The sequence below is a fragment of the Pseudopipra pipra genome, chromosome 8 (assembly GCF_036250125.1).
Source record: "Pseudopipra pipra isolate bDixPip1 chromosome 8, bDixPip1.hap1, whole genome shotgun sequence".
NCBI lineage: Eukaryota > Metazoa > Chordata > Aves > Passeriformes > Pipridae > Pseudopipra > Pseudopipra pipra.
Window position 1 is genome coordinate 21062963 of NC_087556.1, and position 14971 is coordinate 21077933.

Below are 14971 nucleotides of genomic sequence, written 5' to 3' on the forward strand. Positions count from 1 at the left end.
AAATGATAGAAATGTTCATAGGAATGAACCACCAACATCATCTAGTCCAACCTTCTACTTGGAGCAGGACTATTGCCAACACTGGTTCAGGTCCATTGTCCTTTTTCCTCGCTAAGGCTTCAAAATCACCAAGGATGGGAATTCAACAATGTCTCTCTGTAAACTCCTTCAATACCACACCACTCTCTTCATGCAAACTTTTGCTCTAATATTGAAGCTTCACCTCCTGAGCTTCTATCTGTGACCATAGCCACATGTGAATTTGTCAGTCCTACCAAGAAGAGTTTGACTCCATCAGTTTTGGTTTTGTTCTTCAAGAGGTTGTAGGCTGCAGCTAGATCTGTCTGCAGTCTTCTATTTAACAGGCTAAATACTTGACCTCCATAACTCCACTTGTAACTCCTGTGCTCTAGGATCCTAACAACTTGGGACCCCACTGCTAGATCCATTCTCCACATTTTGATAATTTAGTAATATTAACTTCATCACTTTCATTATCATGGCAATGCTTATGCCAAATCAAAATAAACTCCTTATATAAAAAAAAATGACATGAAAATGTCAAAATCAGGGGATGGAAGAATTCTTAAATGCAATGCATCATCTTCTTTAAAAAATTTTAAAAAAGCAAATAAAGAACACCAGCACACACATTCCTTTGACCCCAGGCAGAGGTAGCAGAGAAACCATGGAACTTTTGCCGATTCTTTATTCAGCTCTATCACTCTACCCTTATTCTGTATGCATGTCTCATTGCTGTATTTTGATACCTGACCCCTCTTTCAAAAGGTCTAATAGTCTCCTCTAAATTACCTCATTTGGGATGCAAGACACATCCCATCAACCTTCTGCAAGGTTTTTAGGACTCCTGCTGTCTGTCCCAGTGTATGAAAGCCCAATGTTAGCCATTAACTCGATCCCTGCATGCAACCACACAAGGTACACAGCAAGTCATCAGCAAAACAGAAAGGGTCTTTTTATTAAATGATTAAAAATTGAAGCAATAAGCCTGCAGGCAGTTCATAGTTTTTCTGTTCACATGCTTTTTCTTCATCTTGCATCTACTTACCGACATAGCTGCATGGTCATTGTTGTTATTCTGAGAAGGAAACCAGTAAGGCAATCAAAACAAAAAAATTAAGATGTACTGTCAACTTCAAAAAAAAAAAAAAGAATAAAAAATTGGTAGCAATAACAGGTAAGAAAAATCTTGCAAAAAGAACAATTATAGCTACAGAATTCCTTAAATTATTTTTTTTAAACCTGTGAATTTACACAGTATTTTGTTGAGGCATAACAAAGAGATTATAATTTAAATACTACTAATCTGGCAATAATACCTTTTTCTGTAATAAGGAACTGTACGCCAAAATATCAAAGTAGCAAACTTCAAACGACAAAGTGTCTGTTGAAATGCCCTTCCAGAAAGTTTTCATTACAAGAAAGAACATATTCCAAAACTCTTACATTAAAAAATATATGCCACGTTCACCACCTTGTCTTACAGAGGTTATCTGTATGCCATTAACACACTTTGTTCAAGCAAGACTTAGAATGGTCGAGGATAGTAAGAATCTAAATATAACATGACTCATTAATAAATTTTAACATAAATCTAATGGCAATATAACTCTAGGGTGGAATAAAGCTATTTTCTTTTCCAATATTGCTTCCTAATTACAGTAAACAAACACAGAGGAGAAAACTAAGATGAAAAACTTAAGGGGGGGAGAAAAAAGTTTTGGAGACACAAGACATTTCCCATGATTCAACAGAGATATCAGACTCCAACTAAGTTGTGCCACTTTGTGTGCAGGTTCAGTAGAGTTGAGATCATGGCCTACCTGATTTAAAGCTCTAACATTCCAATAAAAATAATACAAATTGCATAAAACAGATACACAACATAAGACGTATTATTGAAAAGTTATGCCTACATTGGTACAGAAATACTTCATTACAGCCCCACATGGAAGCACAAAAGGAGACGCAGCCCTGTGCATTTACACAGCTTACACACACAGCTAAAATAAAACGACATTCTACCGACAGGAGCCAAATGAATCACAGCAAAAAAATTTGTTAAAGAACATATTTTAACAGTTCTGCAAGAAGAGTAGCATTTGAAACAATACCAAAGAGAAAGACCCCTGAGTGTGACTACAGAGAACTAGTGTGGCCAACCAGCCACACTGTCCCCAGCCCTGGCACAATGCCCTCTAACACCATCAGGTATGCTAAGGTAGAATAGAAGAGATTCCTCTACTTGTCCCACTCTTTTCCTTACTAGAATTATGGCCAGTGGCTAGGACTTTTGTTCTTTGATTTCTAATTACATAAAAGTTCTGACAAACTATTTGGAGCAGAGGAATGTTTCTGCCAGCCATACAAAAATTATTATGGAAATGACACAGTGACATTCTTGGAGTAATCCATTGATGAAAATTTATTCTAAAATTGTTCCAAATCTTAATTATGGCAATAGGAGAATCTAGCTTAGTTTAGCACTCCAAAGCACTTACTATTTTAATGAGCTATGGAACCAAGTTCTGGGCTAATCTTTCAAAATGCTTTTACTATTAATTTTCTCTTAATGAAAGTAACTTACTAGTACAAGTCTAATCAGAATCACCATAATGCAACTGTGTACACATTTTCATATAAACTCCACAGCTCACACACAACATCATTAGGACTGAATGTTTCTACAACTGGCCAAGGTAGAATAAGAAACGAGATGCAAGATAAGTAAAAAATTATAAGAAACCTCTTGCCAGAGCAGATTAGTTGTCCATATAGTTCTACATCCTGCCTGGTACCTGACCAGAGTTTGAAATTAGAGAATAGCCTCTTCACAGGAACTACCTTTTTCCAAAGGCTGACTTGTGCCCCCAGGCACATATTTCTACTCTTTCTACAATTTTTAAGTCCTAATGCCACAGCTGCTTCTTTCCATCCCTCTTAACACATTACATTGATGGCAGACGTCTGTACATCCTGCTCTACAAACTTCACATCCCTTAACTACAAAATGCATATAACCACAGAGGAGCAGTGCCTTTCGTTCACGCTGCTTTGTATACTGAGTTATTATGAAATTAACTATCTAACAAACTTATTCTGTATCAAAAAACGCTCCAATGATTTGGCACAGAAGCACATGCCTCACACAACACAGTCAATATCACATGATACGTTTTGGGTGGGTTATGTCTTTGAGTCAGTTAAAAGAACAGGAGATTGAAGAATCACAGCCTCTTCACATATAATCTGGAAGACCAGATAAGCCCACTACGCCAGCAACTTCAAAACCTTGCTGTGAACATAAAGAAATTATTATTCAGACTATTTCCAGTCTGAAGCCTCAAAACATTCTGTGCCTTGAGGACTTATTCTTTACAAGCATTGCATGTGGGCAAAGCACTCAGACACCAGTGTGACTGTAGCAACCAAGGACAAGCTGATGAAAAGCAGATGTAGCTTGAATGACTTACTGAAGTCACTCCCAACCTATAAAGCTATAAACTATTACGATGATAAACCAAACTGGAAGCAGTCTTTTTTGTCTTAAAGCAAGGGGAAATCAGACAACAGAATGTAACAATTCATGCATAAGACAAGTTAACAGTACCCTTTTTGTTGGGACAAAATAACACAGGATATATTTGAATACGAACAAGGATTTATTTCAAGGAAGCTCAGTTCACTAGAATCAAATGACTTCTTATGATCAAAACTATTTAGCTAAAAACCTTGAGAATACAAGACCTCCATAATCTGATGCACAAATGCAGGATTAGCACCAATTCTGCATTGTTTGAATCAGTGCACGTATACAGAAAACCAAGATGCTTAACTAAAAAGTCCATCTGATGCTCTACAAAACTGTATGAGTTCTTACATTATTTATAAATTAGTTGTTGGTAACAATATTACTAAAGTATTTGTAAGTATTTTCTTCGTATTCCCATGGCTAACCATCACCAATATACTGAAACACATATGACAATATTCCTGTGCTGAAAAAAAATTAAAAATACATCTTGCAAGCATATGCACAATTCAAAAACCATATCTATCCTCAAAACCTTCATGTATTAAAATAAAATGATGTTGAAATAGTTTGAAATTAAATTTAATTTTGAACACTTACAGGTAAATGAGTAAAAACTTGAAACGTGCTTCTTAAAAAGTTAATTAGGTCCATTAAGTATCCACTGGCTCTTCCATCTGATTCAGACATTGTCCAATCATAATCAGCAATCTGAATAAATTCATCTATTTTTTGGTTAAGTTTTGTATATATTTCTCCTTCTGCAGCATGTCTTGCATCCTGAAAAAAAAATTGTGTGCAATTGTCAGAATTCTAAAATATTATTAAATGCAGATAAAACTATATCCATCAACAAAACTCAAGTCTTGTGTTTTTCTTAGATTAAAAAATATTTTATTTAAATCAGCATTTTAACTTTGTCTTACAGTAAGTCTGGGGCTGTGGTTTTTAAAATACTCGCATAATGCATACTGTGAGTGTTTATAAAATAACATGCCTACAAAAGAATCTAAGTTCTCAGACAAATGAATTTAATTTGAATTTGGAAACAAAGCAAGTTCTTTACTCTCTTCACAACAACCACCTTTTATTCAGCCTTACAAACCCTGACACAAAGTTTATTTGCCTTCTTTTATAAAGAAAATAATAAAAGAACCTAATAATTTTATCTTTTATGGACAGAGGCCCAGCAATCATGATTTTTATGTAATAATGCCTTAAAGCTGCACATCTGAAAAATACTCATAATTTTTCATACTCCTTTAAATATCCTGATCATCATACACCATGATTCAGAACTTCCTCCTACCCCTACTTTTTGTTCTGCCACACAATGGATTCTACTTTTTGGAACAGTGAAGTCCTGCATTTACTGCGAACTGAGTTCACACTGCTAATGATCTGCTTCATTTGTGTAGGGGACACCCTCAGAGATCCAATGGGATCTATGTGCAGATGCTTGGGACATTTGTGTTGCTGGAAAACTGTGCTTTTGCCAGCCTGGAGTTTAAAGTTTCTCAATGTCTTTCTAATTTGGGCACAGCATGAAACTTTCTTCACCAATACAGAGCAATAATTCAAGTAAGGCATTTGATTTAAAGCAAACAGATCATGATGTTGCTTGAGATTTTTAGAGAGTTAAAATAGGCTGGATATACTGAAGCAACAAAAAAGCAGATGAAACTCCCATCACTACTTTCTTCTAGGAAAAAGCAGTGCAAAAAACATGGCACTTCAGAAAAGTGTAAATATGAAAGGTAAAAAGAAAAAATAAAAGCATTTACATTTATCTGAGCTTACAGGTGCTTTTATATTGAATGTGCCAAATTTAGTCTTCAGTCAGGCCCCAGGCTATGAGGCACTTCAGAAGCAAGCAAGAAAGCATATGGCCCTGCCATGAATAAATACAAAAGTATGATTCCCTAAAAATTGCATTTTTACTGCCAAAACAACTTGTAAAAGCCTCTACTGAACGGCTCTCCCAATCCAACACACAAGAATCTGGCAACCTGTTAACATGTCAAAGGAATATGTTGACATCCACAATTTTGTAGATGGCCATGACTAAGAAAGCTTTAACTAATCTATATTTAAAGTTTCTAATTAACAATGAGACCTCAGTTTCAACAATCTATAATGATGGGGCTTGCAAATACATCTGCTTCAGCTTAGCAAAATTCCTTCAATTTTTTGTTTGTTTGGGTTTGGGTTTTTTTGTTTAACAACTAAGTCATTCGTGGAGTGATTGTATAACCCTTAACAGTTAAAATGATTTACTGGTGATGGGAAGACTAGTCCTTCTGTTTTTAAAAAAATGCAGTGTAGATGCACTTAAAAGTTCATCTCATGGAATGTAAATGTGATCAATGCTGCTAATAAAAGGAGATTTTTGACCACTCAGAAAGAATGGAGGTGACACAATTTGCCACCAGGACATGAATTTAATAACAGTAGAACATACCAAACTCTCTGAGAGCCCAGGTGAGAAACTGTGAGCAGTTTTTCATTACAATAGAGAGGAAAAAAAAAGAGGGATTAACAAGAAAAGAATTCTCTACTTTAATTAGAGAACACTGCGCTAACAAGTTTTCCAGCAAAGTAGACAGGAGAGAAACCATACAAAATAAAAAATCTTGGTTGTCAGCATTCATCCCATATTCTTCTGAAGTGCATAGATACTAAGCACAGATACAGAATTCGGTTAATCCCTCCAATACATATTGGATTTCTGTGGCCAGGTTTTGGCAGGGGGGGGTTACAGAGGTGGTTTCTGTGAGAAGCTGCCAGAAGCTTCCCCCATGTCCAACAGAGCCGATGCCGGTTGGCTCCAGGACAGACTCGCCACTGGCCAAAGCCGAGTCCATCAGGAATGACAGTAACATCTCTGTGATAACATGCTTAAGAAGGAAAAAAAAAGTTATTGCGCGGATGAAAATTCCAGCAAGGGAAGAGGGGAGTGAGAACACGTGAAAATCTCTGCAGACACCAAGGGCAGTGCAGGAGGAGGAGCAGGAGGTGCTCCAGGTGCCAGAGCAAAGGCCCTGCAGCCCGTGGTGCAGACCATGGTGGAGCAGCTGTGCCCCTGCAGCCCATGGAGGACCACTGAGGTGCAGAGACCCACCTCAGCCTGTGAAGAAGACACACTGGAGCAGGCGGATGCACAAAGGAGGCTGTGAGCCTATGGGAGGCCCATGCTGGAGCAGGGTCCTGGCAGGGACCTGCAGCCTGTGGGGAGAGGAGCCCACACTGGAGCAGGTGTCCCTGGTAGGACTTGTGGTCCCGTGGGGGACCCAAGCTGGAGCAGCCTGTGTCTGAAGGATTGCACCCCATGGAAAAATGACCCGCATTGCAGCAGTTTGTGAAGAACCGTTGCCTGTGGGATGGACTCATGCTGGAGAAGTTTGTGAAGGACTATCTCCCATGGCAGGGACCCCACAGGAAACAGGGAAAGGACTCCTCTCCCTAAGCAGAGGCAGAAACAAGAACTGACCATAACCCCCATTCCCCATCTCCCTGCAATGCTGAGGGGGGAGGAGGTAGAACTTGGAAGGAGGGAGGGATGGAGGGAGGTGTTTTTGAGATTTATTTTACTTCTCATTCTCCTGCTCTGATTCTGTTAGTAATAAATGTAATCAATATCCCCACTTTGAGTCTGTGATCCCCACATCATGACAGTGATCAGGAAGTGATCTCTCCCAGTCCTTAACTCATGAAGCTTTTGTTATATATATATGCAAGAACAACTTCATCTACTAATGAGATGAGGAGCCATATATAGAAAGAAAACTAAATAATTTTTTATTTTAGGATTATTTTGTCCTCAGGTTGCAAATGTTGACATGCTAAATGATGAAATGGCAATTGTCTATGCTGAATATACATCACTTAAGATTTAATTTTTTGAGATATAAGTTTAAGCACTTCCATCCTTTCTGAATAGCATCACAGAAAACACAGCTCATGCAGATAAGCAGTTGCCGTATATTAGAAACAGGGAAATTTCCAGTGATCGTTTAACAACTATTATTGTGTCTATACAGGATATGTAAATAAAACATAAATTGTAAAATTAGAATAACTTGTGCTTTGTAGCACATTCTTAATACTCCTTTTATATTAATAATTATACCATTTGAAAATACACCACAAAATATTTCTACTGTAGAATAAAATCAAAGAGATACAAACATTTTAGAGTAAGCTAGCTGTTTGCTTGATTCCATTCAGGAAAAGGGAGATGTTACATAAATTGGAGCTTAATCTATTAAAAGCTTCTTGTGAAGTTAAGCTTAGATTTTAATTTCATAACTTAATAAAAAATTAATTTGAAAGACAGTATTGAGGCTTTTCACATACTGACATATTCCAGGTCATATCAATAACATAAAAACAGTGTTTATCTGCTCAGTGTTAGAACTGAATGCTTAAGAGTTCAGAATTATTTTAAGACAAAAATGAGAATGCACACTTTGCCCTCACACCCTTTTGTTTTAAAATGCTTCATTTATAGTGATTTTGATATAACTTTTCAGATCCAGTCATATAATGGATGCCATGTACTATACCTTAAATGTAGAAAGTCCATAAAGTCTTGCAGTGTGAACAGTCAGCTGTGAAATATTTGTAATGTTAGATATAAAATCCTCAAGGTATTTACAGGCTTGTTCCAAGTGTGTTGTGTTTATGATGATTTGAACAAGCTACAAGAGACAAAAAATTCTTGTAAAAATCCTTTTTGTATCATTCATTGTCATTTGATTTTGTAAATGGTAAGTCTTAGAATATGTGTTTTAAAACTTACCTCTGTTAAACCTATATGAGGTTTTTTAATTAGATTCTGTAAACAACTACTTAGGGTTCTTGTAAGCAGCAAATTTGTAGATTTTCTGAGCATATCATCTATTTCTGTTGAGCTGAAAAAAAAAAAGGTTTTTTTTTATAACTATGCTGTGCATGGCAATATTTTGACAGCATACTTAAAAATTTTAATTTTTTCCCTGCAAAGGGAACTTTTCATGTTAAGAATTCCCTATGTGCATTTAAATTCTGGTTGCTCCAAGTTTTCTGTGATCTAACAGACAGAACACCTCTTTTACTTACCAAATATCCATTAACTGAATTTCAACACTGAAGCAAAATCTGTTATTTTTAGATTTTGGACATGTTTATTGACACAGCAGTTCGTAAAGAGTAATTTGTGGGTTTTAATGAGTTACTAAGGAGGTCAACATGTGCTCATTAGTACGTGTAAATTATAAACAGTATCAATTAAGAATGTGTGAAAGGGAGTAATTTACATCTTTAACAGTGCAGAAGTGGCCACGAATACCTTCCAGATTTCAGATCTATTAATTCTATTTTATGTAATTAAAACTAAGCTTTTGAAAGCCAGAAGAGGAAAGGAAATGGGTCAGCAAAAGGTGGGATAGAAGAGGGAAAGAGATGCAGACACCACATTTTGTTTCAGGAAAAATCATTGCTAAGGAAACTGAAATCACTGAGAAGGGAAAGACTCGTAAGTAATCAGGGACACTAAACAATTGTTTCTGAAATGGTCAGTATCAAAGTATACTTTTCAATCTTTACATGCTATGTTAAATAAATAAATTCCCTAGATTATTCAAACCAGTCAATACTGTTTAAAAAACCCCAGCAGTCCTTTAGACTGCTTACCATACCCGGCTACTTTCACCCATACACATATTGTAAGGCATATATATACATGAAATATATACTATAGCATTGGGAATCATAGAAAAATACAATTATATATGCAAATTATGAAACAAGCACAGGAAGCAAGTACACAAGGACATGTATTTTCATTTTAGTATATATGTTTGGGTCACCTGAAAGTTACAGGTTACCTTACAGTCACATTCCTGATGCTTCAAGCTCACCTGCGGTGAAGTGACTCCGAAAACTTAAGGCTTGCGTAAATAAATTCCTTCACCTGCATATAAATCTGAGGCACTGACTGAGACATCGGAAGCTTCTTTGGAAAGGACTGCTGTGAAAATAAAAGATCATATTATCTTACACCTGAAACTGATTCCAAGAGAGCTTGGTACTAAACCCAACAATTAGAAAGCCACTTAACACTATCAACATTTTAATCTACCTTAACATTTTGTGGGTTTCATCAAATACAAACACTGGTATGCATTGAGCTAACTTCTAGATCTGTTTGAATGGCTTATAAGCAAAATAGAATTTTATCACTTCTTTAAATTACAATGAAGTTCGGAGACTATTTAATTTAAGATTCCCCTGTAGAAAGCAATTTACAAAAATACATTAAAAAATAGGTCTTAAACTTTTTAATCTGAATGAACAAGATAGAAGTCAATGGGATAAGAGGTTCAAAAATGAAAACATTCCTCTTCGAAATAAAGCAGTGCAAAAACAAGTTTGAGAAGTTCAGTACTTCCAGGATTTTCCAAGTATCTTGGGAATGCTTAGACGCTTTTTTTTGATGGTTCACAAAACCAAAGCAGTTTGAATTATTTTCAGGAATCTGGATTAACATGCAGGAAATACCATATTCTGTAATAATAAAATCATGCTTCTTACTTCAATTTTAAAGCTGATATTGTATTTGGGAGAACAAAAATAAACATATTCAATTAAATCTACACATACCAAATAGGTATTGAATACAGAATTTTTGAAATCTGCAAAAAAATTTACTTTTCTGTTTACTCTATTTACTCACTCTGACTAGTGCATGAGAAAAATAACCAACTGGTATCATCCCTGAAGAATTCAATTTCTCTTAAAAAAAACATCAATCAACAACAGCTCAATTTCTTTATTAAAAAAAAAAACAAGGTAAAACAGATTACCCTGACATTCTCCTAAACCATACTCTTATCTAAGATTAGGCACTCTGACAAATATGTGATGTAAGCCAAGCTTTTGCGCCAACAAATAGCAAACATTTTTTTAACAATAAAATTTACTTCAAATATGTGTTTATCTGATTTAAGATTATTAATTTTTAATTTATCTGATTTAAGAAATTAATTTTTACAAATAAAACAAATGCTACTACACACAACTATTTCAGCTCATCACAATATTCTGTCAGCAGGACTTGAGTTTCCATCTTCCTATATTCAAAGATTTGCAGTTCTTTATCCTCTACAGTATCTGGCCAATACAGGAGGACACACCACTTTTTATTTGATCATTATAGCAGGAAGCAAGGGAAAAAACCCAATAGAGCTACAACCAATTATTTCACTTCTGAATACAGAACAAGGAATAAAATTAAATTATATAATCAAACCATGATAGTTTGCCATAATTGATCTAAACAGTAGAGTACAGACAAGACTATTTTGTTCAGTCAGATTGGATTTATGTTAAATAAATGTTAAATATCTATACTATCTATTTATGCTATGTTAAATATCTAATAGATTGTGGTCATAATTCTGCTTAATGTGCTGTAAGCACCTCTTATAAACTTACCTGTAAAATGTGAGGATGCTTCATCCTAACCTACAGTTAAAAATGAGACAGAAGCTCACATTTGTCTCTTTTTATAATAAATTGAGAGAAACAGACATTTTCAAAGGTGAAATTTCCTTTAATCTGTAAAAGGCACCAGAGATGCATCAAGTGGACTTAGTCCTCTGGGGTGTCTATTTCTATCAACTACATAGGCTCCTTCAGTGACTAGCCTGAACTTATACATCTTTATTTTATTATTTTCAACATCGAAATGTAGATTAAATTAACCCTCACAACAGGATCTCCCAGTGTCTTACAGTCTGAAGTAACGACAGAGTGTTATCAAGTGGATGCAATTATAAACAGTAATCAAGAGAAGTGATGTTGGAGCATTTATAAAGTTTCCCCTCCATGTGGATCCCCTGCTACCTAATAACACACAAGGTAACACTGTAGTCTTTCTTGTCAACAAAACTTTTACCAACTCAAATTATCACAGAGACTTCTGCCCCTTCACTACATTTGATTGAAGTAAACTAAATTGATTCAAAAATTGCTAGGATACACAAAAAAACCCACCAGTCTTATTTCTAATTACATACAGGTTTCAAAGCTCTTTTCAGAGATACATTAAAAAAAGCTTTCCCTCCTTTAACAGTGACAGAGAGATGTGAAGTGACTACTAGCACCAGGCAGCTGGTTAATGGTAGAGTTGAGAACAGAATCCAACCTGATTGCCAGCTTTACTCTCAAGCTCATCAGCCCAAAAACTAAGAATCAGTGAGATTCTGCCTGTAAAATATCTCCAAAAAGTGCTGCTCACAATGAAATCGAAACAACTCTCTGTATCATAAACCAGACTGAAAATTGTTGAGTACAGAGAATGCATTTCCCTTTTGGTGAAAAAAAAAAAAGCCAAAGCTTTGTATTAATTATACATATATGTAACTAGAAGATAAAATTATTTAGTCCAAATTAAAAATTTCCTCAATTATTAGCAAAATATGTTATTCTGTTTATCTTATTTGAGTATTATAATGGCTAAATAAATGAATTTGATGGAGGAAAGCATCCAGGAAGCCCTCTGGAGTCTCATTCAAAAATCAGCATAAAAACCTACTTTAGTTTTTCATCTTCACTGTATTAATGACAGGCAGCTGTATTAATGACACTGTATTAATGACAGGCAGCTGTTACATTTGCCTGGCAAATCCCTGCTGAACCACAAACTCAGAATAGCTTTTTACTTTAGCAAGTATCTGTAGCAATGGATTGTGTATAAAACAGGTTTCCCCTACAACAGTTACTCCCACCATCAGGTTGTTCTTAGATTTAGTTCTTCTCTACAGACTCCATCATGAGCCTCTTAGTTCTTTATTGGTATTACCAAAATCATACTTGAATAGCAAAACATATTAATCACCTTTCTGTGAAAAGAGTTTGTAGTGAAAGAATGGCTGAGGGTACAAAAGAACATCCTACTGGAATGCTACTACAGCAGACTTATTTACAGTCTCTTCACGTTTATTTTGTCCCCCACAAAAAATAATTAAACTTAAAAGTGAAATAAAAAAGTCGCTGTCTCTGATACCTGTTCTACATGTATTTTTGTAACACTACAGCACATACTGAGTTACTAAACCCAATGAGCTGCAACAAAATTTAACTAATTAAACACAGATTGTATTATCATTACATAAAGACTTTATCAATTAAACTGTATTATTAATTTGTTTACAAAACAATAGGTTTCATTATTCACTCAAACATCAGAGCAAATGACTAAAGCTTTCATTTTCATATTTATTTATGACTAGATAATTATGCACAAAGAAGGTGATTTAGCCTCTTAATCTACCTAGCTTTTCAAAGTTTAATTGCTTTTTAATTATAAAAATCATTACTGTCCCAAGTGTCCTTAACTGGATTTCCACAAACTTGAATAACATAAAACTTCTCCTTACCTTATCAAGTTCTGGATCTTGAAAAGGAAATTTGCTTATGACTATTTTGTATTCCTCTTCATTTGCTACAGGAATAGGGCTGTAGTTGTCTGCTTCAAAAATATCCCTGATGAATTAGCAAAGTGAAAAAAAAATTGGACATGTAATTTATAGTATTTTCTGATGTTAAAACACATAAATGAATATAAATTTTACTACCACACTTATGCGTGCATCTTCAAGAAGTTTTAAGAATTTAGCACATCCCAAATATTACTTTGAAAGTACCTCGCATATGCTAACTCTTTATCATGTGTCTAATCACAGAGAAAAAAATACCTAGAAGTGGTTTAATATGTGCATAATACATCAAAGGAACCTTAGATCAACTAGTCCACTCCAGAGTAAACCCTAATATAGTTATTAATTATGGTAACCCACAGCTTCCTACACTAAAGCCGATATTCCGAGTGTCTCACCTGGGCACCAGAGCTACATTCAGCCAGCGGAGATGATTCAGAACTCAACCAGGCCTATGGCACAGCACAGTTTGAGTGCCCTCTGGACTTCCCTACTAGTCAAATGACTATATTAGAAGAGTGGGGAGCTCAAGAACCTTAAGTGGTCAATTTAACCTTAAGGTTTTCTGTAATACAATGTAACATACTTTATGGTAAACAATTTATGCACATTTAGACATCCCGCCCTATCTACAAATACGCTTTGGAGTACAGTCTCAGACCAATGTATTCCTGGGTTTAAAATTTACTCAATCAAAGGATTCCAAGGAATAGGTGGAAATTAATGTGCATTAAAAAAACATGAAGACATACTGGCAATATCAGCAGTTTGTCAGGGAGATATGCATATCAGCTAACTGTAAACATTAAGACTAGATAAATTAGGAACCTAAAGCCCTATTGCAATAGATTAGAATTATTAGGTTCCTAATGAAGAGAAACAGATGCCTCTCTCCTGCATGTTTCTCCAGTAATGTCCCTTTGGAGACCTTCCTTCTCTCCATTAACTATAGAAGCAGTATTTGATGTCTCTTTCCCTAAACATTAGTCACATGTGATGAATATCTCCAAACTGAATATATATCCAAACTGAAATTCATACACAACACTTGAGTTAATAAATTCTTCCAGAATTATAACTATATCATAAAAACTTGAAGCTAGACAAAAACAATAGATGCAATACAAAACACACAATTATTTTGATATACTAACCTGAACAATCCAGACCACTTTTTAAGAAGCGTTTCATTGTACTGGTCTCTTATCTCGAATAAAAGATCAAATAGTCGGTTCACAGGAAAACCATAGCCCTAAAGCATAAAAATTAAGGGGGGATAGTTCAAGAACTAATACATTCAACTCCTATCATAGCACTTCAGGACTCTGAGATGGGACTTATTCAATCTTGTCAATTCTATAAAATAAATTGTAGTACTTTAAGCACACCAATGTAAGTTTATATATTAAATTTTTACCAAATAATTTATCCTATGCATTTGGAAATTTGCCCCATTTCTCTTTGTTAAACATTGCAAGAAAAGAATACTTGCCAATGATGTTCACCTGGTCTCTCATCTAAAGAATTAACAATAACTGGAATGCTATTCTTGTTTAAGACAAGACATAAAGTATTTGTAAAAGACAAAAATGTACATAAAATTACAAAACACTAATTTTGCACAGATATGAATAACTGATGCTAGCTGGATAGCCCAGAATGCATACATTCAGTTTATAATACTGAAAAGGAGGAACTAAGGCAAGAAATACATATATTTTTAAACACTACTGTGTAATTTTGGGTTTGATTTGCATATATGATTCATGAAAACACAAACATTGCACTTACATAAAGTTAAAATTTGACTACAGGAATTTCAGTTAAAATAGTAATACAGTACGTACCTGCAAAGTATCAGCAAATACTACAATGAGATTCTTCAATTCCAGAACAAGATCAGGATCAGTGCAATATGACTGAAAGCGAGAAATTC

General features: G+C 35.1%; 1 protein-coding gene across 11 annotated transcripts in view; it reads right to left on the minus strand.

Moving 5' to 3' along the window:
• Nucleotides 1-14971, minus strand: part of EXOC6 (exocyst complex component 6) — an 86972-nt gene that overhangs the window by 36940 nt on the left and 35061 nt on the right. For 5 of the 11 annotated variants that reach the window (XM_064662915.1, XM_064662924.1, XM_064662922.1 and 2 more), the window contains exons 12-19: nt 14883-14954; nt 14190-14287; nt 12976-13081; nt 9454-9563; nt 8355-8466; nt 8119-8253; nt 4154-4333; nt 1070-1099 (exon numbers count right to left, since the gene is read on the minus strand). In XM_064662915.1, the coding sequence (XP_064518985.1) occupies nt 1070-1099; nt 4154-4333; nt 8119-8253; nt 8355-8466; nt 9454-9563; nt 12976-13081; nt 14190-14287; nt 14883-14954 (843 nt within the window). Of the gene's footprint in view, nt 1-1069; nt 1155-4153; nt 4334-8118; nt 8254-8354; nt 8467-9453; nt 9564-12975; nt 13082-14189; nt 14288-14882; nt 14955-14971 lie in introns of all 11 variants that reach the window. The other 6 variants (XM_064662917.1, XM_064662921.1, XM_064662918.1 and 3 more) reach the window with 4 other exon arrangements.